The following is a 27,299-nucleotide window of genomic DNA, read 5'->3' on the forward strand; positions in this document are numbered from 1 at the left end:
CCTAAAAGGGCACCATGTCCTCTTCATATTCATAAATGACCTCACTCCATCCAACCACTCCCTATTGGATCTTACAAACTTCTGTTTGCTCCATAAACCTGTGTGCTAAGGCATTAATCTAGGTACGTTTTGTCCACTAGGTTTCAGCCATGTTGTGCTGCACAAATGACCTCCATTATTGACAGACTGTCATTGATATTCACAGCAGCTAAGTCCCCTGTGTTGTGGTCTTTGTACGAGTGGTTTGGCACCTGGTAATATAAAGAGCTATACTAAAAACTGACATCCAGATAAAGCTTTATGTAAATAGGCTTGTTAGCGTTATGATCGATCGTTTTCACTTTCTGCATGATTGCATTTATTTGCCTGTTTGCTTTACATGCTATCACATTGCACAAAAGACTAGTATGTAGAAATATGCCATAAAGTGATGTGTTAAAAGAATGTAATATATTTAATAAGGTGAGTTTACCTTCCATACTGACACAACTGACTCAAGGACATAGGTACTACAATGTGAAACATAAAGTCTGAGACACCAATTCATATAAGTGATTTGTTAAGGAAATACTGAATACAATAGCACAGATAGCTACGACATTCATTTACATCACACTGACTCTAAAGCCGCATATCCACTAGCTGATATAATGAATGATAACGATATTGTTATCGTTCAATTGTTCATTATATCGGCCAGTGGATATGCCGTCAACAACCAGCAACGCGTGCTCCTGATGGTCGTTGATGACGTCGCTCATCGCCTGAACCTGCTGTCCAACCTGGCGATACTTTCACTGGCTCAGGGATGAGGGAGGGTGCTGGCACTGAATGATATTGTTCAGTGTGTGTGCTCAATGTCATTAAGGACCACTGCCAGGGACACACTACACGATATCGCTCATGGAGCAATATCGTGTAGTGGATATGCAGCACAAGTGTGGTGTGAGCAGCACTTGCGACGTACTGGAGCACAAAGCATCTCTTCCCCTAACCTCATCCCGAGCCAGTGAAAGTGAGGGGAGAGGTGCTTGGTGGCATTGGCTAAAAAGAGATTGCAGCGCAATAGGTAATTGTACATTTATGTATTATTGTACATAGTCTGGCCCTCCATTATACCAGTATTTGGCATTATGAAGAGTGAAGCATACGCCTATTTCTTAGGTGTATTTGCACTGGGCACATACCATACTTACCGACTTTGTATAAATGCTTTCCGGGAGAGATGCTGCTGCTGCAGCCAATACGAGGGGTGGGGCTGGGCTGTTGCCTTAATTAGTTCCCGCCCCTTTCCCTGAAAAGTCAGCAAATTGGGTCTGCGAGGAGGGAGTGGGGCTAAATGACGCAAATCAAACGGTTTAGCCTCGCCCCCTCCTCGCATATCCATGAATTCCCCATTCAATCTCCCCATCCTGCCAGCTTCACTAGGAAGTGGGCAGAATGTGGGAGATCTGCCTACACTTCCGGGGGTGTGGGGGGCTACCTGAAAAATCGTGAGCCTCCCGCAACTTCTGGGAGTGTAGGTAATTATGGCACAACAAGTGAGGGTATACAGGTGAGGGTATACAGGTATACAGTGAGGGTATATATGCAAATCTATTCTACACTTACATCTGAAGAGGCATAACTAGGCTGTTCTCATGTAGGCAAAGCTCGGTGAAGACACGTCGACACAACTGTGGGCTATGCAAAGATATACTGTACACAAGTATAAATACGCCTGTTTATTATTTGCACCTAGTATTAAGCAGGTACAAATGTTACTGATGATGAAGAACAAACCAAGCAATCACATAGGCAGAGAGGCACCACAAGATGCATACAATACTGTATATGCAATTTTGCATATGTCAGAGTTCCATCTAACTCTACATCAGACATTGCATCATGTCTATGCTGCGTACTGCAGGCAACACATCCAGGGCCGGTTCTAGATATTGTGGAGCTCAAGGGGAAAGTTCCCAATTGTGTCCCCCCTCCGAAAAGAAATAAATTACTTTGTTTAGACGGCTCTCCTCTGCGCGCGCCAAAAGCGTGCGCACTTCCAGAGAGGGGGCATGTCCTTGCGGAGCACCCCCAATTCATCGCACTGTGGGGCGTAAACAAATTGTAGAAAGTGGCGCTTAAAAGACACAAGACAATGTGACAATACAATATCCTGTTTTATTAACAATGTCACAATAAATAAAATATAGACTAAAAATAATAATTACACGTGTAAATATAAAACCTCTAATCACATAAAAAGTCTCATGTAAGGCCTAAAGAGTATCTTTGTTGGCACAGAGTTCTGAGCACTCAACACTGATGTGTCACAATAGTGATACTTAAAATGGTATAGTAACAATTTGGCTCATATGTAGCCACATAACAATGATTTGGCAATCAATGTTGCAATAGTACTGTTGTACTTTCGATGTTAGGGTTCCAGTGAAAACAAGTCAGAGTGCATATATATTATGTAACACTAAAGTTCCATATACTCACAGTCCTGGGGAAAGGAAATAAATGTGTGTAGTAAGAGGTACCTCTTACAGCTGATGTTGGAGAAATAAATGTGTAACCATATCCGAGTAATTTGTATTCCAAACACACTGTGTAGCTCCAGCAATGAATCGGTGTCTGTAGCAGGTGTCAAGAGCAGTGTCCGCGGCTGAACCAACTCGTGATGGCAGATGTAACAAAAGGGTAGTGGCCGATAAGTGCCGTCTCTGTCCTCACCCTCCGCTGCAGGGACATGCAGCCTCCAATAGCACTGTTCACAGCGTATCAAGCACAGGTGAGGGATAGTCCCTGGTAGGAGAAGGCTGCGCATACTCCAATGTAGATATCCATCGTGTGATACAGATACATCTGATTATCAAACTCCTATCTGTGTCCTTTAACGCGTTTCTCCTCACTAGGAGGCTTTTTCAAAAGTGCCCGTAGGTGCCTAGCACTTACGGAAGTGCTGGGCTTTCCCCAAGCTCTCCCTTCATGGCGAATAATTGTCATGCGCAGTAAAGCGCCTTACACAGTATGTCTTACACAGTAATGCCCTTTATAACACATTATGTCACACGTAGTAATGCCCTTTGTAACACATTATGCGACACACAGTAATGCCCTTTGTAACACATTATGTGACACACAGTAATGCCCTTTATAACACATTATGCCATACGCAGTAATAACGTGTATAACACATTATGCCACATGCAGTAATGCCCTTTATAACACATTATGCCACACGCAGTAATGCCCTTTATAACACATTATGCCACATGCAGTAATGCCCTCTATAACACATTATGCCATACGCAATAATAACCTGTATGACACATTATGCCACATGCAGTAATGCCCTGTATAATACATTATTCCACACGCAGTAATGCCCTGTATAATACATTGTACCACACACAGTAATTCCCTTTATAATACATTATCCCCAATTCAAATTATGCCACACAGTAGTCCCTTATTCATGTTATGACACACAGTGGTGCACCTTTTACACAGTGTCCAAATTAGTGCCCCTTATACACAAGGCCCACAGTAGTAGTGCCTCAAATACAATGCCCACACTAGTAGAGCCCCTTATACAATGCCCACAGCTGTGGTGTCCCATACACAATGGTGCCATTAGTGGTGCCCCCCCATGAAGTGCCCCATTAGTAATGCCACCATTGGTAATGCCCCCAGTAGTAGTGCCCCCATTGGTAATGCCCCTAGTAGTAGTGCCCCCATTGGTAATGTCCCCTATAGTAGCGCCCCAAGCAGTAGTGCCCCCAGTGGTAATGACCCCTATAGTAGTGATGCCCCCAGTAGTAGTGCCCCCAATGGTAATGCCCCATATAGTTGTGCCCCCAGTGGTAATGCCCCATATAGTCGTGCCCCCAGTGGTAATGCCCCTTATAGTTGTGCCCCAGTAGTAATGCCCCCTATAGTCGTGCTCCCTATAGTAATGCCCCCAGTGCTAGTGCTTCTAAAAAAAAAAAAATACAATTAAAATACTAACATGAAACTTACCTTAAGCCCCGCTCCTGCATCCGCTGCCATCCGGTCCGACCACTCCACAGATCTATGGGAGAGACATCATGATGTCCCTCCCATAGTGCTTTCTGCAGGAGCCCGAGCTCAGGAGTGAGCTCCTCAGATCTATGGGAGAGACGTAATGATGTCCCTCCCATAGTTGTCTCTGCGGAAGCCGGAGCTCAGGAGTGAGCTCCAGCTTTCGGCTGCCGCTGCGGGGAAGTAGCCGGGCGCCCGCTGGTAACAAATCTCAGCGGGCACCTGGCATATGGAGCCTCCCTGCGGCGGCTAGCGGGGGAGTGCTTAAAAAAGTGCATATCTTTCATTTCTTTTTCTGGTCAGATTTACATACTTAATATATAAAGCTCATACTTCTCTTTTGCTTTTACAGTTTCACAATAAGGTTGGGATTGTCAGCAAATCACTCTTTCAAATTCATTAACCTTGGGAACTCATTGAGCAAAATTGAACAGCTTTCATAAATGGGTGTCCCTAGTTATGTAGTGGGCATATCTGTCAACGTTGGTGGGGAGTGGATTGGGACAGGGAGTGTACATTTGCCATGGAGGGGACATAGCTATGCCCCCGGTGCATACCTTGCACTGAAAAGCATTAGACTGCCTCTGCCTGTTGAACGGGATAATGAAGTCCCGATGAAAACAGCAGGATAGATCCCTGAAATCGGGAATGTCCAACTAAAATTGGGATGGTTGGGAAGCTTGAGTGGATGCTGTTTACATTTTATCTTGCACTCTTGTAAATTGTGCAACTTTATTATAATGGTGATTTTGGATGTAGAGACTTGCAAAGGTATTCAACCCCCTAAAAGTCAACAGATTTGTCTTTATTACAAGTGACACACAGATTGTTCCAGACAGTATTTTCATTGCAAATCAGTAGGCTCTTGAAGTCAATTTTCAAACTCATAATTCATTATTTGTCTGTAGATTTATTTACTGTTTTAAAATAGGAACTGAAAATGCCTCTTGCATAAGTATTCAGCTCCAAGTTTACAAGAGGAAAGATATTGCCCTAACAATTGGCTTACAATCAGCCTCTACCTGTGAAACATTAAAATGGACAGCTTTCATGCATATAACATCCCATAATTAAAATTATTTGGGTCATACTGTGAATCTGAAGGAAAGCTGTGAAACATGAAGATTCTACAAAGTTTAAAGATAAAGTTATAGGCATGAACAAGACAGGAAAGGCTTTAAAATCATATCTAAGTGCTTGGAAATCCCAAAGAGCATTTTTCAACCAAATGTAAGGAAATGGAACCTGTATCAAACCACCCAGACACTACCTACACAAGCCATGTGTCAGAGCAAGAAAGGGGCTTGTGAGGAAACCCACGGAAAGGCCTAAAATCACTATGAAGAAGATACAGAGTTCAGTGGCTGAGACTGAGATGAAGGTGCACCAGTCAACCATATTATTATTATTATCCTCATATATGGCACCAAAAGGGATCCGCAGGGCCGTACAATGTACATAAACAGAATAAGCAAGACAAGAAACAAGTGACTTACAGTATAAAACATTACAGGACAAGAACATGGTCATAATACTCAAGTAAGCAGCAGGGAGTCAGATAATAACAGTTAGGTGCCAAAGTAGGCAGTATGAAGTAGGTGATATTATAATTGAGGGAAGAAAAATCAAACTAGGGAAGAGGGACATGCTCATGATGACTTACATTCTAAAAGGGAGGGGCATACAGACGGGTAATATATGGATGAGACAGTGATTAAGGAGCATGGGGCATTGGGTTAGGATGAGAGCTGGATGGCTTTGATGAAAAAGTGGTTCTTGAGAGCCTGTTTGAAGTTTTTTAAAGAGGATAGTCTGAGAGGGAGAAAATTCCAGAGGTAGGGAGCATACGGGCAAAATCTTGGAGGCAGGTGTGGGAGGAAGACAGTTGGCAGGTGAGGCAGCATTCATTTGTGAAGTGTATAGGGCAGACAGGTGTGTGAAGGGAGATAAGGTTAGAGATGTTAATAGGAGAGAATTGGGTCAGGGCTTTGTAAGCAAGCGTGAGAAGCTTGAATTGAGTTCTGAAGGGGAGACAGTGTAGGGCTTGTTGCGGAGGCAGATGTAGTATGTTTGGAAGAAAGAAGTGCCAAGCCACAGCATTGAGGACATATTGGAGTGGAGAAAGGTTGGAATCAGAGAGCCAAATAAGAGGAGGTTACAGTAGTCCAATCTGGAAATGACCAGTGAGTGGATGAGGGTCTTGGTTGTCAGATATTTCTGAGATTGAAAGAGCAGGACTGCGAGAGGTACTGAATGTGTGGTTTGAAGAGAGGGAACAGTCAAGGATAATGCCAAGACAGCATACTTGGAGGTTAGAGGAGATGGTGGTGCTGTCAATAGATAATGAAATTGTGAGGGGTGAGGTTATTAAGGTGAGTAAGAAGATGAAGCAAGACAACCTGCTTCAGTCTGCTAGAGAACTAAAATTTGGGGAAAAGTTCACCTTTCAGCAGGACAATGATCGCAAGAACAAGGCCAAATTAACACTGGTGTGGTTTAACAACAATAGGTTGAATGGTCAATAAAGGCCATGTAAAGTCCAGGGGGTATATTTACTAAAGCTTCTAAAACATACAAGTGGTGATCAGATTCTGAGTATCATTTTCTAGAATGTAAGAGAGCAATGGTTCTCAAACTCGGTTCTCAGGACACCACACAGGTCACGTTTTCCAGGTCACCAAGCAGGTGCACAGGTGTAGTCATTACTCACTGACACATTTTAAAAGATCTACAAGTGGAGCTAATTTTTTCATTTGTGATTCTGGTTTGTGATTTGTGATTGTGGTTCTGAGGACCGAGTTTGAGAACCTGTGTAACAGAGAAATTATAGCTAGAATCTGATTGGTTGCTATGAGCAATATCACCACTTGTCTGTTTTAGAATCTTTAGTAAATCCAGGGCCATCATTCTCATGTGGTTCCAGTGGCGTGCCATTCAGAGCTCGCGGACCGGCAGCCGCTATGAACTCTGGCTCGTGGACCGGCAGCCAATCAGCAACAGCTGCCAGTCTGCGGGCTCTGATTGGCCCGCGACCGGCATCACATTAGAATAACGGTGGTGCTGTGTTTCTCAAGGGCTGCGCCTCAGACAGCTGCCTATCAGGTGCCAATGTGGGCATGCGGCTCCAAATCCTGGGGACAAGGTGAGATGCTTTGGGAAAGGGGGGAGGGACATACATGTGTAAGTGGCATAATGTGTAAGGGGCATTACTGTAGCATAATATCCTATTTTCTCTGGTAAATCTACCCCCAGATCTCAATACAATTGAAAATCTGTGGCACTGTTTTAAAAATTTCCGTTCACAAGCATCATTCAACATACCTGGAGCAAATTTGTAAGGAAGAATGGGCAAAAATCACTCTCAAGGTGTAAACCTAGTAGAAACTTATCCAACAGATTTAAAGGTGTAATTTCAGCAAAAGGCAGTTCTGCTAAATAGTACCCTGCAGGGATTGAATACTTGCGGAAGCAGCATTTTTCAGCTTATATTTATTTTTTTGTAAACTGCTGACAAAAATTTAGTTATACATTTGGAAATTTACTTTAAGAGCCTACTGCCTGGAACAATCCGTGTGTCATTTATAATACAGACAAATAATTTTAGGGTGTTGAATACTTTTGCAAGGCACTGTATATACTAGTGTGTACTCTGGATGTTGCAGGTAATGTCCTCAGTCTGTGTCAGTAATGAAAATAGTCAGTGCCATAACTTGGTGTTGGTGAAAGAACTGTCTGAGGATATGATGCTTAGAGATAGACGCTGCTAGGAGGGTTAGAATTAAGCTGCAGGGGGAGGTTAATGTTAAGGCGAGTATCCACTACAAGATCTGAAAACGACTGCACGATTACGACATTGTAATCGTTCAGTCATTTGTCAGTCGTGTGATGAACCTGCACTGAACGAGCAGACGTTCAGTGCAGGGTCATCAATCATCTGGAAACATGCTGAACCTGACGATATCGTCAGGTTGACCAGCATGTTGGAAAGATGATAGATATCTAAATGACCAGAGCGCACGCGCATCGCTGGTCATTTTAGACACTTTTGCAAACGATTTGCAAACGTTTGAACGATCAAACGATCGTTATCGTTCATAAAAATCGCTAAGTGGATACCCCCCTTTAGGCTGCAGCAGGGGAGGGAAGGCACTAGGGGGAGGGATAATGTGGAAAATCCTCATCGGAACGCCGCTGTTGAGACATCGCCGCCAGAAATGATCCTCACGTGACCGCCGGGACCCGATAGAGGATGCTGGAGCCGCTGCAGCCCCGGGACAACATAAGACACCATCAGACCACCAGGGACCGTTTGTCGGCATTTCATCATGTCAACATATCACGTAGATATAAGTGATGCATGTCGACATGATAACTGTTGACCAATCGTACCCAACCTGTATGACATGCCTGAGCTACTTTGTGATGGCACAATATGAGCAGTCTGACGCCTGCACCTTCACCTTTAACAGATTTTGAATATCCGCAAATCTAAACTTTTACGCCTGGTAAGATGCGAGTTCAAGTATAATAAAATAACATTTACTTATGAGTGTTCTATCTGGTATGTTTATTTGCTGTAGGTTTTACAGCTGATTGCACCCGTTACTTCTCACTGCATATTGTTATTCTTTTATGTTGTAATAAAACTATTTGAACTGAACTACACAGTGTGTGTGCTACAATTGTGTAATATATCAGGTATTTTCAGGGGTGCTCTCATAACAGAGGTAGTTTTTCAACCCATCCAGTCATCTTGGCTTATCAACTGAGGGAGATACATTCCTAAGGGCTGCTCCTTTTTTTTTTTTAGTCACTCCTGGCTGGGAGCCACCTACAGTTCAGAAACACAGCCTCTGAGAGAGCAAGCACTGATTGAGCTCTTAGGTCAGTTTCCTCTGTTGCAGAGACAAGAATCCATCCTCCAGTTCCTCTTACAGCTGGCTCTTTTTTTCCCCTCAGATAGCTGGCTGTACATATTGTGCACAGAGACCTCAGTAATGCCGACAATCATGGATGCTGAACAGGAAGCCAAATATTCTATAGTCTTCAATTAAAAACAAAAAGAAAAGGATCTTAAGCAGAAGACTGGAAACACTGCCTTGCCTTCTGGTGAATACACAAGTGCACAGACAGCTGCAAGATCCGATTGATTGTGTAACAATGTTCAACTGGCACAAAACCTTTGCTATTCTGCCACATTGGAAGAAAGGTATATCATTTATTTTGTATTTATTTATTACCAGTTATTTATATAGCGCACACATATTCCGCAGCGCTTTTACAGAGAATCCTCTTTTACTGCGCTTATGACTGAATTGTTGCTGAATGAATATACGTATGAACTTGATTTAAAGATGCAAAATTGTTAGAAAGTTTTCAAACTAACAATACAGTATTTATAGTAAGTTAGCGACAGTATAAAACACAGTTATATACATACAAAGTTGTTATCTGGGTGCATAATGAATCAATGTCTATCCTCAGTAATAATGCATTACTACACATGCATGGCTGCTGGTCCCTCGTACCATTTAATATATACCCGTACAAAGTTTATTTATGAATTTATGGCTATGCTATAACATACTTGCTAATTGAAAGTGGAATTATATAGTGTGCCAAGGTGCATTGCTGAGGTCACGGCTGTGAAGCTATGTGGCAGGATGTGCTAGAATAGAGCTAGAATGTGCCCCTTCCCTCTGTCACTTCCAATTCCAACATGCTCATTTTGTTCCGCTCACCTTCTGATAGCTGATGCACTCCTATGACAGAACCGGGTGCAGTGTATGTGGTGCACTGTTTTAGCTATCAGATTGCAGTAAACCACAGGTTCTCAAACTCAGTCCTCAGGACCCCAAACAGTGCATGTTTTCCAGGTCTCCTTACAGAATCACAAGTGAAATAATTAGCTCCACCTGTGGAACTTTTAAAATGTGTCAGCGAGTAATGATTACACTTGTGCACCTGCTGGGTGACCTGGAAAACGTGACCTGTGTGGGGTCCTGAGTACCGTATTTGAGAACCACTGCAGTAAACATATTATTTTATTTGTAGAAGTGACGCTTCGCATCTAGTGTGATCTTTTCTCAAGCTAAAGTTTGAGAAAGGATCACACTAAGGGACCTATTTACATTTACTAGTTATTGGTTTTTGACCCAATAATTATGTAATCGCCGCTATTCGCACCAATAATAAATGATATACTTCTGGCATGTATCGTCTCATATCTTGTATCATCTGATATATGTAAGGATGGGGTCTCCTGTAGGAGCCTGTCCATGTGATGTGTAAGTAAGTAAAATAATTACACGTGTGGTCTGCACCTGGTGCCTTTTACGAAGTGTAGCCTATAGGGTTTGTAAATTCACCAGTCGATACATATATATATATATATATATATATATATATATATATATATATATATATTAGGGGTGAGCGGGTTCGGATTTCTGAAATCCGAACCCCCCCGAGCCCCCCGATCCGAGTCCGATCCGAGTCAGGCTCGACTTTTCCCGCCTGACTCGGATTCTGAAATCGAGGCAAAACGTCATCATCCCGCCTTCCGAGTCTCGCGGGTTTTGGATCCTATATAAGGTACCCGCGTCGGCGCCATTTTCTCACTCGGCTGTGGACAGTGAAGAGGGAGGGTGGGAGTTAGGGCTGGCTGGGCTGTGTAGTGTAGTGTAGTGTAGTGCAGAGTAGTGTTGTGCTGTGCTGTGCTGTGCTGCGCTGTGCTGCTGTTGTCCACTACTTCAAAGTCCATAGGGGCTGGCTGTGCTGTGCTGTGCTGCTGTTGTTAATAGGGGCTGTGTCCACTACTTCAAAGTCCATAGGGGCTGGCTGGACCGTGTTGTGCAGTCAGTTGTCCATAGGGGCTGTGTCCACTCCAAAGTCCTGTGCAGTGTCCCAGTCCTAAAGGGGTGCTGTAGTGTTGTCCAGGGGGTGCTCTGTCCATCAGGGGTGCTCCCCCCAAGTGCTAAAAAAATATTATTTTTTTTGTGTTTGTGAATTGTGTGCGCAGTAGCAGCACGTGCATCAACAAAGTAGTGCCAAGCGTGCGCCTGTGTCATAAGTAAAGGGCCGGCTGGCTTGACCGTTAAAGGGTGCTGTAACCCCCGAAAGTACACTCCAGTCCAAACCAAAAAAAAAATAATTTTCTGTGTTTGTGAATTGTGTGCGCAGTAGCCGCACGTGCATCAACAAAGTAGTGCCAAGCGTGCGCCTGTGTCATAAGTAAAGGGCCGGCTGGGTTGACCGTTAAAGGGTGCTGTAACCCCCGAAAGTACACTCCAGTCCAAACCAAAAAAAAAATTATTTTCTGTGTTTGTGAATTGTGTGCGCAGTAGCCGCACGTGCATCAACAAAGTAGTGCCAAGCGTGCGCCTGTGTCATAAGTAAAGGGCCGGCTGGCTTGACCGTTAAAGGGTGCTGTAACCCCCAAAGTACACTCCAGTCCAAACCAAAAAAAAAATTATTTTCTGTGTTTGTGAATTGTGTGCGCAGTAGCCGCACGTGCATCAACAAAGTAGTGCCAAGCGTGCGCCTGTGTCATAAGTAAAGGGCCGGCTGGCTTGACCGTTAAAGGGTGCTGTAACCCCCGAAAGTACACTCCAGTCCAAACCAAAAAAAAAATTATTTTCTGTGTTTGTGAATTGTGTGCGCAGTAGCCGCACGTGCATCAACAAAGTAGTGCCAAGCGTGCGCCTGTGTCATAAGTAAAGGGCCGGCTGGCTTGACCGTTAAAGGGTGCTGTAATCCCCGAAAGTACACTCCAGTCCAAACCAAAAAAAAAATTATTTTCTGTGTTTGTGAATTGTGTGCGCAGTAGCCGCACGTGCATCAACAAAGTAGTGCCAAGCGTGCGCCTGTGTCATAAGTAAAGGGCCGGCTGGCTTGACCGTTAAAGGGTGCTGTAACCCCCAAAGTACACTCCAGTCCAAACCAAAAAAAAATTTATTTTCTGTGTTTGTGAATTGTGTGCGCAGTAGCCGCACGTGCATCAACAGAGTAGTGCCAAGCGTGCGCCTGTGTCATAAGTAAAGGGCCGGCTGGCTTGACCGTTAAAGGGTGCTGTAACCCCCGAAAGTACACTCCAGTCCAAACCAAAAAAAAAATGATTTTCTGTGTTTGTGAATTGTGTGCGCAGTAGCCGCACGTGCATCAACAAAGTAGTACCAAGCGTGCGCCTGTGTCATAAGTAAAGGGCCGGCTGGCTTGACCGTTAAAGGGTGCTGTAACCCCCGAAAGTACACTCCAGTCCAAACCCAAAAAAAAATTATTTTCTGTGTTTGTGAATTGTGTGCGCAGTAGCCGCACGTGCATCAACAAAGTAGTGCCAAGCGTGCGCCTGTGTCATAAGTAAAGGGCCGGCTGGCTTGACCGTTAAAGGGTGCTGTAACCCCCGAAAGTACACTCCAGTCCAAAGCAAAAAAAAAATTATTTTCTGTGTTTGCGAATTGTGTGCGCAGTAGCCGCACGTGCATCAGCAAAGGAGCAGAGCCAAGCATGCGCCTGTGTCCCATAAGTAAAGAGCCGGCTGGCTCATTTCTTAAAGGCTGGTGTAACCCACAAAGTGCACTACTCTCCAGCAAAAATTAAAAAATATTTTCTGTGTTTAGCCGCACGTATATATCAAATCGATATAACATAAATGGAGGACCAAACTTTCTCCGATAAAAATAAAATAGAGAAAGATCAAGAACCACTTCCTCCTAGTGCTGAAGCTGCTGCCACTAGTCATGACATAGACGATAACATGCCATCAACGTCGTCTGCCAAGGCCGATGCCCAATGTCATAGTAGAGGGCACATACAATCCCAAATGACAAAGTTCAGGAAAATGACCTTGAAAAAAACATTTAAATCATCTGAAGAGAAACATAAACTTGCCAATATGCCATTTACGACAGGGAGTGGTTCAGCTTCACATGACGATGGAAGCCCTCCTCCCACTAAAAAAATCAAATGAGTTAAGCTGGCAAAAGCACAGCGAAGAACTGTGCTTTCTAAGAAGATATCACAAATCCCCAAGGAGAGTCCAAGTGTGGTGGTGGTTGCGATGCCTGACCTTCCCAGCACTGGACGGGAAGAGGTGGCTCTTTCCACCATTTGCACGCCCCCTGCAAGTGCTGAAAGGAGCACCCACAGTCCACTTGCTGATATGCAAATTGAAGATGTCACTGTTGAAGTACAACAGGATGAGGATACTGGTGTAGCTGGCGCTGAGGAGGAAGTTGGCGAGGAGGATTCTGATGGTGATGTGGTTTGTTTAAATCAGGCTCCGGGGGAGACAGTTGTTGTCCGTGGGATGAAAAAGCCCATCACGGTCATGCCTGGGCTGACGACCAAACATTCCACCTCTTTGGTCTGGCAATATTTCTATCCAAATCCGGACAACAACTGTCTTGCCATATGTACCATATGTAAAGGTGAAATAAGTAGGGGTAGGGACGTCAACCACCTAGGAACATCCTCCCTTATACGGCACCTGCAGCGCGTTCATAAAAAGTTACTGTCAAGTTCAGAAACTTTGGCTAAGACCATAAGCAGTCCAGGGACACCTAAATCCTGTTGTCCTGTTGTATCCAAGCGCCTGCAAACCACACCGTCAACTCCCTCCTCGTCAATTTCCTCCTTAGTCAGGATCGGAAGTAGTCCTGCAGGCCATGTCACTGGCATGACTGACTCTCCTATCGGGATTCCTCCGGAGGATCCTGCATTGCTACGCCTACTGCTGCCGCTGCTGCTGTTGCTGCTGCTGGGAGTCGTTCATCATCCCAGAGAGGAAGTAGGAACACCACTACTTTTACTAAACAATTGATGCTCCAACAGTCCTTAGCGAGGAGGATGAAGTACGACAGCAGTCATCCTGAAGCAAAACGTATAACTGAGGCCTTGACTGCTATGTTGGTGTTAGACGTGCGTCCGGTATCCGCCATTAGTGCAGTGGGATTTAGACAATTGATGGAGGTAGTGTGTCCCCGGTTCCAAATCCCGTCTAGATTCCACTTCACTAGGCAGGCGATACCGAGACTGTACAGAAACGTCAGAAAAAGTGTCCTCAGTGTCCTGAAAAATGCCGTTGTACACAATGTCCACTTAACCACGGACATGTGGACAAGTGGAACAGGGCAGACTAAGGACTATATGACTGTGACAGCCCACTGGGTAGATGTATCACCTTACGCAGCAACAGCAGCAGCGTCACCAGTAGCAGCATCTCAGAAACGCCAGCTCGTTACAAGGCAGGCTACGCTGTGTATCACCGGTTTCAGTAAGAGGCACACCGCCGACAACCTCTTAGAGAAACTGAGGGAAATCATCGCCAAGTGGCTTACCCCACTTAGACTCTCCTGGGGATTTGTGATATCTGACAACGCCACCAATATTGTGCGGGCATTACATCTGGGCAAATTCCAGCACGTCCCATGTTTTGCTCACACAATAAACTTGGTGGTGCAGAATTTTCTGAAAAGCGACAGGGGCGTGCAGGAGACGCTTTGGGTGGCCCGAAAAATTTCTGGCCACTTTCGCATTTCAGCGACTGCGTGCCGAAGACTGGAGCGCCAGCAAACACTCTTGAACCTGCCCCGCCATCACCTGAAGCAAGAGGTTGTGACGCGGTGGAACTCAACCCTCTATATGCTTCAGAGGATGGAGGAGCAGCAAAAGGCCATACAAGCCTATACATCCACCTATGACATAGGCAAAGGAGGGGGTATGCACCTGACTCAAGCGCAGTGGAGAATGATTTCCGTGTTGTGCAAGGTTCTCCAGCCCTTCGAACTTGCCACACGTGAAGTCAGTTCAGACACTGCCAGCTTGAGTCAGGTCATTCCCCTCATCAGGCTTTTGCAGAAGCAGCTGGAGAAAGTGAAGGAGGAGCTAAGACGGAGCGATTCCGCTCGGCATGTGGGACTTGTGGATGAAGCCCTTCATTCGCTTTGCCAGGATTCCAGGGTGGTCAATCTGTTGAAATCAGACCACTACATTTTGGCCACCGTGCTCGATCCTAGGTTTAAAGCCTATGTGGTGTCTCTCTTTCCGGCCGACACAAGCCTGCAGAGGTGCAAAGACCTGCTGGTGAACACACTGTCAGCTGAAGCGGAACGTGACACGTCAACGGCTCCTTCTTAATTTTCTCCCGCAACTGGGGCTGCCAGGAAAAAACTTAGGTATCCTAAGCAACCCGCTGGCGGTGATGCAGGGCAGGCAGGACCAAGTTTGGACATCTGGTCCGGACTGAAGGACCTGGCAACAATTTCTGACATGTCTACTGTCACTGCATATGATACTGTCACCATTGACAGAATGGTGGAGGATTACATCGGTGACAGCATCCAAGTAGGCATGTCAGACAGTCCATACCTGTACTGGCAGGAAAAAGAGGCAATTTGGAGGCCCCTGTACAAACTGGCTCTATTTTACCTGAGTTGCCCCCCCCTCCAGTGTGTACTCCGAAAGAGTGTTTAGTGCAGCCGGAACCTTGTCAGCGAAAGGCGTAGGAGGTTGCTTCCACAGAATGTGGAGAAGATGATGTTCATCAAAATGAATTATCAGCTCTTCCAGGGAGACCAGCCTCCAGAAGGTACAGAGGGACCTGTGGTGGTGGATTCAAGTGGGGACGAGTTAATACTTTGTGAGGATGAGGATGTACACACTGAAGAGGGTGAGGAATCGGTGGATGAGGAGGATGAGGATGACATCTTGCCTCCGTAGAGCCAGTTTGTGCAGGGACACATTAATTGCCAGCTTGTTTTGTGGGGGCCCAAACGAACCAATCATTTCAGCCACAGTTGTGTGGCAGACCCTGGCGCTGAAATGTTTGGTTTGTTAAAGTGTGCATGTCCTGTTTATACAACATAAGGGTGGGTGGGAGGGCCCAAGGACAATTCCATCTTGCACCTCTTTTTTTTCTTTGCATTATGTACAGTTTGGGGCCTAGTTTTTCAAACTGCCATCCTGTCTGCCACTGCAGTTTCACGCCTAGATGGGTCACGTGTTTGTGCCGCCCACTCGTGTCGCTTAGCATAGTCATCCAGCTACCTCGGTGCAACCTTTTGGACATAAAAACACTATTGTGAGGTGTGAGGTGTTCAGAATAGACTGGAAATGAGTGGAAATTAAGGTTATTGAGGTTAATAATAGCTTTTTTTCAAAAAAATACAGATCCAAAACACAAAACCCAGAACCCAAAACACGGAAGGGTGGTTTTGGCAAAACCAATCCAGATCCAAAACACGAAGAAAGATCCAGATCGAAAACCAAAACACAAAACACGAAAACTGGCCGGTGCACACCCCTAATATATATATATATATATATATATATATATATATATATATATATATATATATATATATATATATTTATGAGTGCCAATTTTTTTTCATCCTATATATACATGTGTGTGTGTATATGTATGTAGTCAGGTGCATAAATATTGGGACATTGACAGAATTTCAATATTTTGTCCTCTATTCTCCACCACAATGGCTTTGAAATGAAACAAAGATGTGATTTAACTGCAGACTTTCAGATTTAATTTGAGGGTAATTACATCCAAATCAGGTGAACGGTGTAGGAATTACAACTGTTTCAATATGTGCCTCCCACTTTTTAAGGGGCCAAAAGTAATGGGACAAACTAAACAATCCTAAATCTAATTTTCACTTTTTAATACTTTGTTGCAAATCCTTTGCAGGCAATTACAGCATGAAGTCTGGAATGCATAGACATCACCAGACGCTGGGTTTCATCCCTGGTGATGCTCTGCCAGGCCTCTACTGCAAATGTCTTTAGTTCCTGCTTGTTCTTGGGGCATTTTCCCTTCAGTTTTGTCTTCATCAAGTGAAATGCATGCTCAATCGGATTCAGGTCAGGGGATTGACTTGGCCATTACATAACATTCCACTTTTTAGCCTTAAAAAACTCTTTGGTTGCTTTTGCAGTATGCTTTTTGTCATTGTCCATCTGCACTGTGAAGCGTCGTCCAATGAGTTCTGAAGCATTTGACTGAATATGAGCATATAATATTGCCCGAAACACTTCAGAATTTATTCTGCTGCTTTTGTCAGCAGTCACATCATCAATAAATACAAGGGAACCAGTTCCATTGGCAGCCATACATTCCCACGCCATGACACTACCACCGCCATGCTTCACTGATGAGGTGGTATGTTTTGGATCATGAGCAGTTCCTTTCCTTCTCCATACTCTTCTCTTCCCATCACTCTGGTACAAGTTGATCTTTGTCTCATCTGTCCATAGGATGTTGTTCCAGAACTGTAATGGCTTCTTTAGAATCTGGTCTTCCTGTTTTTGAGGCTCACCAATGGTTTATATCTTGTGGTAAACCCACTATATTCACTTTTGTGAAGTCTTCTCTTGATTGTTGACTTTGACACACATACACCTACCTCCTGGAGAGTGTTCTTGATTTGGCCAACTGTTGTGAAGGGGTTTTTCTTCACCAGAGAAATAATTCTTCTGTCATCCACCACAGTTGTTTTCCGTGGTCTTCTTGCTGAGCTCTCCGCTGCGTTCTTTCTTTTTAAGAATGTTCCAAACAGTTAATTTGGCCACACCTAATGTTTTAGCTATCTCTCTGATGGGTTCGTTTTGATTTTTCAGCCTAATGATGGCTTGCTTCTCAGATAGTGACAGCTCTTTGGATCTCATATTGAGAGTCGACAGCAACTGATTCCAAATGCAAATGTCACACCTAGAATTAACTCCAGACCTTTTACCTGCTTAATTGATAATTAAATAACGAGGGAGTAGCCCACACCTGTCCATGAAATAGCTTTTGAGTTGATAGTCCCATTACTTTTGGCCCCTTAAAAAGTGGGAGGCACATATAGAAACCGTTGTAATTCCTACACCGTTCACCTGATTTGGATGCAATTACCCTCAAATTAAATCTGAACGTCTGCAGTTAAAGCACATCGTGTTTATTTCATTTCAAAGCCATTGTGGTGGTGAATAGAGGCCAAAATATGAAAATTCTGTCAATGTCCCAATATTTACGCACCTGACTGTATGTATGTATGTATGTATGTATGTATATGTATATATATATATATATATATATATATTCTACAAACTACTAGAAAGAGTATATCAAGTTAGTTATGTCCAAAGGGGGAGGGGTATGGAATGCAAGCACCTGTAATTCCGCTATGGACTAGCCTGTACTAAACCAGAAGATTTGCAGATTACCTTTGTAAGAGGGGCAAGGGGTGGACTGCTGTGTGCGCCTGCTGCCGTGCAGGTGTGGCGGGGCACTTACCTCTCTCACCCCGTGGCTCTCACCTTCAGGACACCTTGGTTTCTCCCACCGACGGTCCTGGGTCTTTCCGGTTTGACACAGCCGGGGACGGTCTAACCTGTAAGATAGGTCGGACACGCTGAACCTATGGGCCGGACCTTGGTGCCACAGGAAGGACTGACTGACAGGGGTGCGGGGACTAGAGGATGGTCATCATTGGCACTTGTGGCCTCAGACTGGTTTGCACCCGCATGCCAGGCACATGGGTGCAACCCGAACGGAAACGCCCGAAAAGGGAAAAGGGAAGAGGGGACGACACACAAACAATGATTCGACACACAAACACAGAATGCGCTCACCGGGTATGCCCCTTGTCTCTTTGCTGGGCGAGTAGTCCTGGTCTCTGCTCCTATAAGAGAGCACGGCTGCCTGGCGCCGCACTAGAACAATACCTGCAGCCTAACACCGCACGGTGATGGTGCAGTGGATATGCGGTAACCTAGCACAGGTACAGTGGTCTCGGCCTAGCGCCGCACGGTGGTGGTACAGTGGGTTCACAACAACCTAACACAGTGGTACAGTGGTCTCGGCCTAGCGCCGCATGGTGGTGGAACAGTGGGTACAAATGGTACAGTGGTCTTGGCCTAGCGCCGCACGGTGGTGGTACAGTGGGTACACAACAACCTAACACAATGGTACAGTGGTCTCGGCCTAGCGCCGCACGGTGGGGGTACAGTGGGTACACAACAACCTAACACAATGGTACAGTGGTCTCGGCCTAGCGCCGCACGGTGGTGGTACACAACAACCTAACACAATGGTACAGTGGTCTCGGCCTAGCGCCGCACGGTGGTGGTACAGTGGGTACACACCAACCTAACACAGGGGTACAGTGGTCTCGGCCTAGCGCCGCACGGTGGTGGTACAGTGGGTACACACCAACCTAACACAGGGGTACAGTGGTCTCGGCCTAGCGCCGCACGGTGGTGGTACATTGGCTTCATAATAACCTAACACAGGGGTACAATGGCCTCGGCCTAGCGCCGCACGGTGGTGGTACAGTGGGTTCACAATAACACAAGGGTACAGTGGTCTAATACCAAGATACAAGGGCCTCACTGAGGGCTTACCTGAACTGCCAACTCGCGTTCGGGACTCCCTCCAGCGACGATCCGCCTGCTCCGACGACTCCTCCGCTCTTCTCCTCCTGCCCGCAGGCGGGGATTTTAAATACCCCGCCGCGCGGGCTCCTGGGCTGGATGACGCGGCGGGCCCTCATTGGCCCGCCGCGCCGCCGGGTGATGACGCGCCCCAACACGTGGGTGCGTCCGGCAATGCGGGGTCCGGTCCTTGCCGGCGTCATGGCCGCGTCGCCGGGTGATGACGCGCCACAACACGTGGGCGCGTCCGGCGACGCGGGGTCCGGTCCTTACCGGCGCCTTCGTGGGAGGGGGGGCGCGCGACCCTTGACCTCCCACACCTTGTTTTCACATTCATCGTTTGTGTATAATACCCCTTTTCCACCTAAATTCCGGGTCTGACCCGGAGTTGGAACAAAGTTATTCCCGAGTCAGCGCCGCTCACACCGCAGTCGGGTCTGCATAGACCCGGCTTTTGCGGAGTGAAAGTGGACGCTTGGAGATGACGTCATCTCCAAGCGCCACTGAAGCCGGACCAATCGGCCGGCTAGCAGCGCACTCCAGGTCTTCGTGACCCGGAGTGCGCTGTTCCCATAGCAGGGTTTCACGGGCTACGCCCGTGTTAAACCCTGCTAGTTACCTGGGTTTGATTGCCGGGTCACTCGACCCGGCGATCCAACCCCCTGCCCTTTTACACCAGGGAGCTGCCCGGGTTAACCCTTAAAAAACCCGGGTTTTAGCTCCGGTGTAAAAGGGGTATAAATAACGAAGATTTTTGGTCAATTCACAAATATAAAGCACTGACATGACTACAGCTCACCATGACTTAGAAGTTCTGCCACTGGTTCTAGCAGGGTGCTAAATTCATTGTACAACAGCAGTCTTCCTTGTAAGAGCTACAATGTGATCCAGCAGAGACCTCTGTGAACATAAGACAAGTTTGCATCCTACCTAATCTGTGAAATAGGAATACATACACATTCATTTTAACAAACATGCTGATGTAGAGCTGACTGTACGCCCATTTGCAGAGCGTTTCATGTGTGTTCTCGCTCTGCGCATGCTCCAGAACCAAACGTATGCCAGTATGTGTGATGCTGAGTCGTATGCATTTCAGTCGCATCTGCAGGGGGAGTATAGCTGGGCTGTGTTCAGTGATGCTATTCCGGGCTATGCACCAAGGATAGGGCTGGTGCAAGTGAACTGTGATGATGATGATGGGTATAGGAGCGGGGAAGTCACAGAGATGCGTCCAAATCTCCATATGGAATTATATATCTAGTCCATGCACTCTCGGACCAATTTGGGTAGATTTGCATTCAAAATTAATATTCCTAATATTTGGGAAATTCAGTTGTTTATCACACCCGTATTTCCTGTCTAAAGTGACCGTGAGCTATTCTATTGTTACTTTGACCAGTCCCGCGCTGGTCATGACAGCTGCATTTTCGCACCCTAATGCACGGGATTATCCATGTTAAGCGGCTTCTCCTATTGTAAGCCTCGGGAGTGCTGCAGTTAAGGCGCGTCCGGCACTCGTGACCGGCCGCAAAGTCCTTCATTACACAGATTTCCACGCGCATCTCAGGAGGCTGCGAGCACAAATCGGCGATAAATGCAGCCTCAGGTCCGATCATGATCTCTTTAGACGGGAGCTACGTGAGCGGTAAACAATTGAATTACCCCCTTTGAAAGGGATAAGAGGGATATTTATTATTTGTTGTAAGCAAAGCTAAATTTTTACAAAACAACACCACTTTTTTCTTGTGGAGTATCTTGCAACATTCAGAAACAAACAATCAGAAAATTCAGCACACTATGGGCCTGATTCAGAGCCGTTCGCTATTTGCGGTCGTTTGTTCAAAAACAAGGGGTGGCTATTCAAATGATCAGTTCGCAAATTGCAGTCTGTTCACACCTCTAAGTCTGAATGAGCGAGCAAAACATACGCTCGTTTATTTGTTAAAAACGCCCCCTGGCCGCACGCACCATACGCCATGTCCGCTATTTATTAGATTAATCGAGTACATCGACCAGCGTATGAACTGCTCGCTATTCTTGTGGTTGGTTTTTGCTACCACAATCTTGCGAGCAGTTCTGGCTATAAAATAACCCAGTGACGTGGTCAATGACGCTGCTGTATTAATTATGCACACCCATAAAACGCCCGTTTTGACCTTTAAGCACGCCTGCGTTCGGATCTCCACTCCCCATTTTCAAGCACCTTCCCCTGTTACCACCCACATACGCCTCATTCTGTCACTCAAAATAGCAGGCATTCGCTATATTGCGAGCACATGAATTTCGGCCGCACTGACTGGTTCGCGCATGCGTATAACGATCCGTACGCATGCTCGAACGAGCGTACTGCTGCTAGCGAGTGGCTCTGAATGAGGGCCTATATACACAGTTATAGATAGCTTAAAACACTATAAAACACGCAGCAATTAACTGTGTGGGCACGTATACATTTTGGAGTCTAGCAGATGTTTGTGAATCAATGGGGTGTTTTCCCATACAGATCTATACATCAACACATCCGATTTGATTAAATCAGGATTAGAAACATACATTTAGCCTATAATTACAATAAAGAATGAGGTAAGAAGCTTGTTCAGTTAAAGCTGCATTACCACCTAATAGCTAACGTTTACTCATATGCTCCACCTCAGGGGCTATCCATGTATCCATTTTATCCAGAGACTCTTTGGTCATCTCACAGCCCTGGTCAATAACGTGGGCTCTGTGACCCAGCAGAGGTGCTCACCCACAACCATGGAAAAATATTACCAGTTCTATAAAACAAAAATAGGGGAGACCTGGGAAAAATGTGCTATGGAGCTATCCCCAGGGTTCCAGGGTGGGGAAGAACCTCTTAGTGAAATTAGGTGGAAATGCAATGTTAACCAACATTTGTAATCAAGTGTATGCTGTATGCATCTCTCTAGGAGTAATGAGGTGTATGCATCTATCTGGGAGTATATTCATCTTTCTGGGATTAACATTGTACTCATTGCATTTTACTTAATACAGCTGTCTGAGCTTGGTACTCTATAGGCCCCCATACATCAGCAATCTGAAAACCACAATTGAACAATTTGAAGATTTATTGCCCGATTTTAGGATTTCCCAATCTAGCAAGCTGCGCCCATACATTACAGATCTTTTTCAGTGATTTGCAGATCGATTGCCGCAAACACAGATCTGGCAATCTTGAAAGGCCCATCATTTTGCTAGAAACGGTCTGCAAATCTGCTGATCATGTCCATACACTAGCAATCTACAGCCCCAATCGATCTGTGAACATGTTGGACAATCTGATTAAACAATTCCAATCACTTTTTGGTTGCAAGCTGCGATCTGTGAAGCCCATACATTGCAGATTTTTATACACAATCGATTGCAAATTGCACGATTGCTGCAATCCATCTCTGATGTATGGGGGCCTTAAGACTGGTCTGCTTAATGGCTGAGGCAGCACTGCCTGTGTGTGCTAATTAAGGTGCATCCTTGAAGGTGTTGAGGTCAAATAATGTGTTCTAAACGTTCAGCCGGCATAGTTTTGCCATAATAGTAACAAGTGACATTTTGGACTATGAGTTTTAATTAACACCTCAATCCAATGCTGGGCATACACAGCCAGATAAAATGTCTGTCAGACCGACAGACATTTGATCTGGCCGGTTGCCAGCCGCAGATGTCGCCGGCATACACTGTGAGAGAAATCTCACATTGTACAGCCCGACATCTGCGCTCCGCCCTCGGGGGAGGAGACATTTCCCTGTTCCTTCCGTAGGAAGGAACACAGGAAATGTCTGTCTGTCGGCCGCGCTGGGCATACACTTCCCGATGCGGCCGATAGTTTACCGGGTAAATATCACATCGGACGGGCATGCTGGACAATCCTGCATGCCTGACCGAGCAATATTTAACCCTCGATCGCCCGGACACTCGCTACAATTATCGGGGCGATCCGCCGATATCAGGCGGATCGCCCCGATAATTGTAGCGTGTATGGCCAGCATAAGTAACGTAGTGTACAGGCAAAATATTTCAAGCATTAAAACTGTCCTACGTTGCAAGAGATAACTCATTTCATTGTAAATCATCAGTAGCAGATCTTCTTGTGACTTAAAATGAGTCCTTAAAAAGAAAAAAATCTTCAGAAACTGTGCTATAATATGAGATATGGTAAGAACTTACCCTTGTTATCTCTATTTCTACGAAGTCCATAGGGTTCCACAGGATACCTTGGGGTATAGGTGTGACGTCAGTCGCAGGGCACCAAAGAGTTAAGCTTTCAGCCTCCCAGGATGCACTAGGTCCCCCTCCTATACCCCGCCCCCGAGCCAAGGCACCTCAGTTAGTTACCAAGCCATAGGCCGGAGGAGGAGAAGGAAGAGAGAGAACAAAGATCTGGACACATACAAGAATCACATTCTCACCAGAGGGAGACGGAAAACCGGTGACCAGAGCAAAGCCCATCTGCAGCACAGGTGCGACAGGGCGGGAGTCCTGTGGAACCCTATGGACTTCGTAGAAATAGAGATAACAAGGGTAAGTTCTTACCATATCTCATATTTTCTACTTCAGGGTCCATAGGGTATCCACAGGATACCTTGGGGATGTCCCAAAGCAGTATCCTTTAAGGGTGGGGACGCTCCTGTGCAGAAAGGAGAATCCGCCGCCCGAAGGAAGCATCCTGAGAGGCGAAGGTGTCAAACCTGTAATACCTCACGAAGGTATGGACAGAAGACCACGTAGCAGCCTTGCAGATCTGAACTGCCGAGGCACCACGTCAAGCTGCCCACGAAGGACCCACAGACCTAGTGGAATGAGCCTTCAGAGAAGGAGGGACCGGTAGGCCTTCATGAAGATAAGCTTCAGAAATAGCCATACGGATCCAGGCTGCCAAAGTTTGCTTTGAAGCAGGCCAACCCTTTTTACGGAAGCCAAAGAGGACAAACAAAGCGTCCGACTTCCTAAACGAAGAAGTGCGGTCAACATAAGTCCTTAAGGCCCGCACAACATCCAAAGAGGCCTCACCCACGGAAAGACCCGGTGAGTTAAAGGCCGGAACAACTATTTCCTCGTTAATATGAAACTGGGAAACAACTTTGGGAAGAAACTCGGGCCGAGTGCGGAGCACTGCCCTGTTCCCATAAAAAACCAAGAAAGGGGGTCTACAAGAAAGAGCCCCTAACTCAGAAACACGTCTGGCCGAAGCAATGGCCAGAAGGAAAACAGTCTTAGCTGTTAGCCATTTAAGATCCACTGAGCCCAGTGGTTCAAACGGCGGTCCTTGGAGAGCCCTCAGGACCACAGCCAAATCCCAAGGCGCCACAGGTGGAACAAAGGGCGGCTGAATGCGGAGAACACCCTGCATAAAGGTGCGCACATCCGGGATTGTAGCAATCCTACGGTGAAACCAGACAGATAGGGCCGAAACCTGTACCTTCAAAGAAGCAAGGCGAAGCCCATGATCTAGTCCCGCTTGCAGGAAGGCGAGAATCCGAGACAGACGAAACTCCCGCGGTGCATAACCTCTCGGTCGACACGACTGGAAGAACGTATGCCACACGCGATGGTATATCCTCGCGGAAGACGGTTTCCGAGCTCGTAACATGGTCCGCACCACAGAGCTGGAAAACCCCCGGGACCTCAGCATGGCCGTCTCAACAGCCACGCCGTCAAAGACAGCCGAGTCAGGTCCGGGTGAAGGCAAGGACCCTGAGACAGAAGGTCCGGTCGTAGCGGCAACCGCAGAGGAATGTCCACGGACAGACCCTGAAGGTCTGAGAACCAGTGCCGTCTGGGCCACGCGGGAGCTATCAACAGGAGCGTCCCTCCTTCCTGTTTGAATTTCCGGATTACCCGTGGAAGAAGGGAGACCGGAGGGAACAGGTATGCGAACCGGAACGTCCACCGGACGGACAGAGCATCCACCAGAGACGCCCCTTCGTCTCTTGTGCGAGACCCGTACACCGGCAACTTGTTGTTGTGCCGGGACGCCATGAGGTCGATTTCTGGAAGACCCCACCTGTCCACCAGTAGTTGAAAAACGTCCAGGTGCAGGGACCATTCCCCCGGATGAACGTCCTGGCGACTTAGAAAGTCCGCCTCCCAATTGAGCACTCCCGGGATGAAGACCGCTGATATGGCCGGAAGATTGCGCTCCGCCCAAACCAGGATCCGAGAGACCTCTACGAGAGCCGCCCGACTGCGAGTTCCTCCTTGCCTGTTTATGTAGGCCACGGTGGTAGCGTTGTCCGACTGGACCTGCACCGGGCGACCCTGGAGAAACCGCTGTGCCTGCTGGAGAGCATTGAAGACCGCACGGAGTTCCAAGATATTTATTGGAAGCTCCGCTTCTGTCGGCGTCCACCTGCCCTGGAACAAGTGTGGACCCGAAACTGCTCCCCAGCCCCGAAGACTGGCGTCCGTTGTCAACAGGACCCAATTTGGAACCCAGAACGGACGTCCCTTGTTGAGGTGGGTCGTCTGTAACCACCACGTAAGGGACAGGCGAACCTCCTGGGTGAGCACAATCGTCTGGGACTTCAGAGACTGAGTCAGCCCGTTCCACTTGGACAGGATCAGGTGCTGCAGAGGTCTGGAGTGAAACTGGGCGTATTCCACCATGTCGAACACCGACACCATGGAGCCCAGTAACCTCATCGCCGAGTGTAAGGACACCCGGCGGCTGTGCAGACAACTGCGCACCCTTGACTGTAAAGCAGAGATCTTGTCCTCCGTCACGAAGATCCTTTGCTGTCCCGAGTCCAATAAGGCTCCAAGATGCAGAATCCTCCGAGACGGGACTTCTGCCAGTTGATTAGCCAGCCGTGCCGTTGCAGCAGTGCAATGGTCAGGTCCAAGTGGCGTAACAGGAGCTCTGGAGATCCTGCCACCAATAACAGGTCGTCCAAATACGGCAACATGCGGACTCCCTGCAGCCGCAGAGAAGCCGCCATGACCGCCATCACCTTGGTGAAAACACGTGGTGCTGTTGCCAGGCCAAAAGGTAACGCCCGAAACTGGAAGTGGTCGCTGCTGATTGCAAACCTGAGGAACTGTTGATGGCGCCAAAGAATAGGGACATGCAGGTAAGCGTCCTGTATGTCCAATGACACCAAGTAGTCCCCAGGTTCCAGCGCCAGAATGATGGACCGTAGGGTCTCCATCCGAAACTTCGGGACCCTCAAAGACTTGTTGAGTGCTTTGAGGTTGAGAATCGGACGATATGACCCATTGGGTTTCTGTACCAAAAATAGATTTGAATAGAAACCCTGGCCCCTCTGGGAGAATGGAACCGCCACTATAACTCCAGCCTGGAGCATAGTGTGCAATACCTTCCGCAGCTCCGTAGCCTTGTTCCGGTCTGATGGGAGACCCGTGGTGAAGAAGCGAGCCGGGGGTCTGTGCCGGAAGGAGAGGGCGTATCCGTGGGAAACCACCTCCAGAACCCAAGTGTCTGTCGTAGTGGTCGACCAACACTGGGCGAACTGTAGCAGGCGGCCTCCCACCCTGGGATCCCCCAAAGGGAGGCCCGGACCGTCAGGCCGCAGGCTTGTCATCTGGCTTGGGGGCCGGACGTCTGGTACTCCATGCCTGCTTCCGGGGCTTGACCGATTTCTTAGGGCCAGCCTGTCGAGGAAACGACTGTGGTTTGGGCCTGCCCTGGGCCCTAGATGACCGAAAGGACGATGGTCCCGAACCAGAAGGAGCAGCGGCCGACGGGAGACAGGCAGATTTGGCTGCCGCCAGCGTGGCCACAATCTTATCCAGATCCGGACCGAAGAGAACTTCTCCGGTAAACGGCAACGCTTCCAGACCTT

At 46.9% G+C, this 27,299-nt stretch overlaps 1 protein-coding gene across 1 annotated transcript in view; it reads left to right on the forward strand.

Annotated features, from left to right (window-relative positions):
• Nucleotides 1-8,880: 8,880 nt before the first annotated feature.
• LOC148542006 (uncharacterized) overlaps nt 8,881-27,299 on the forward strand; it is a 112,891-nt gene continuing 94,472 nt past the window's right edge. Inside the window, exon 1 of the mRNA XM_088476038.1 lies at nt 8,881-9,262. Coding sequence (XP_088332164.1) covers nt 9,214-9,262 — 49 coding nt within the window. The 5' untranslated portion in view covers nt 8,881-9,213. The remainder of the gene's footprint in view (nt 9,263-27,299) is intronic.

The sequence above is a fragment of the Taudactylus pleione genome, unplaced genomic scaffold (genome assembly GCF_031769625.1).
Source record: "Taudactylus pleione unplaced genomic scaffold, aTauple2 ptg000016l, whole genome shotgun sequence".
Lineage (NCBI taxonomy): Eukaryota > Metazoa > Chordata > Amphibia > Anura > Myobatrachidae > Taudactylus > Taudactylus pleione.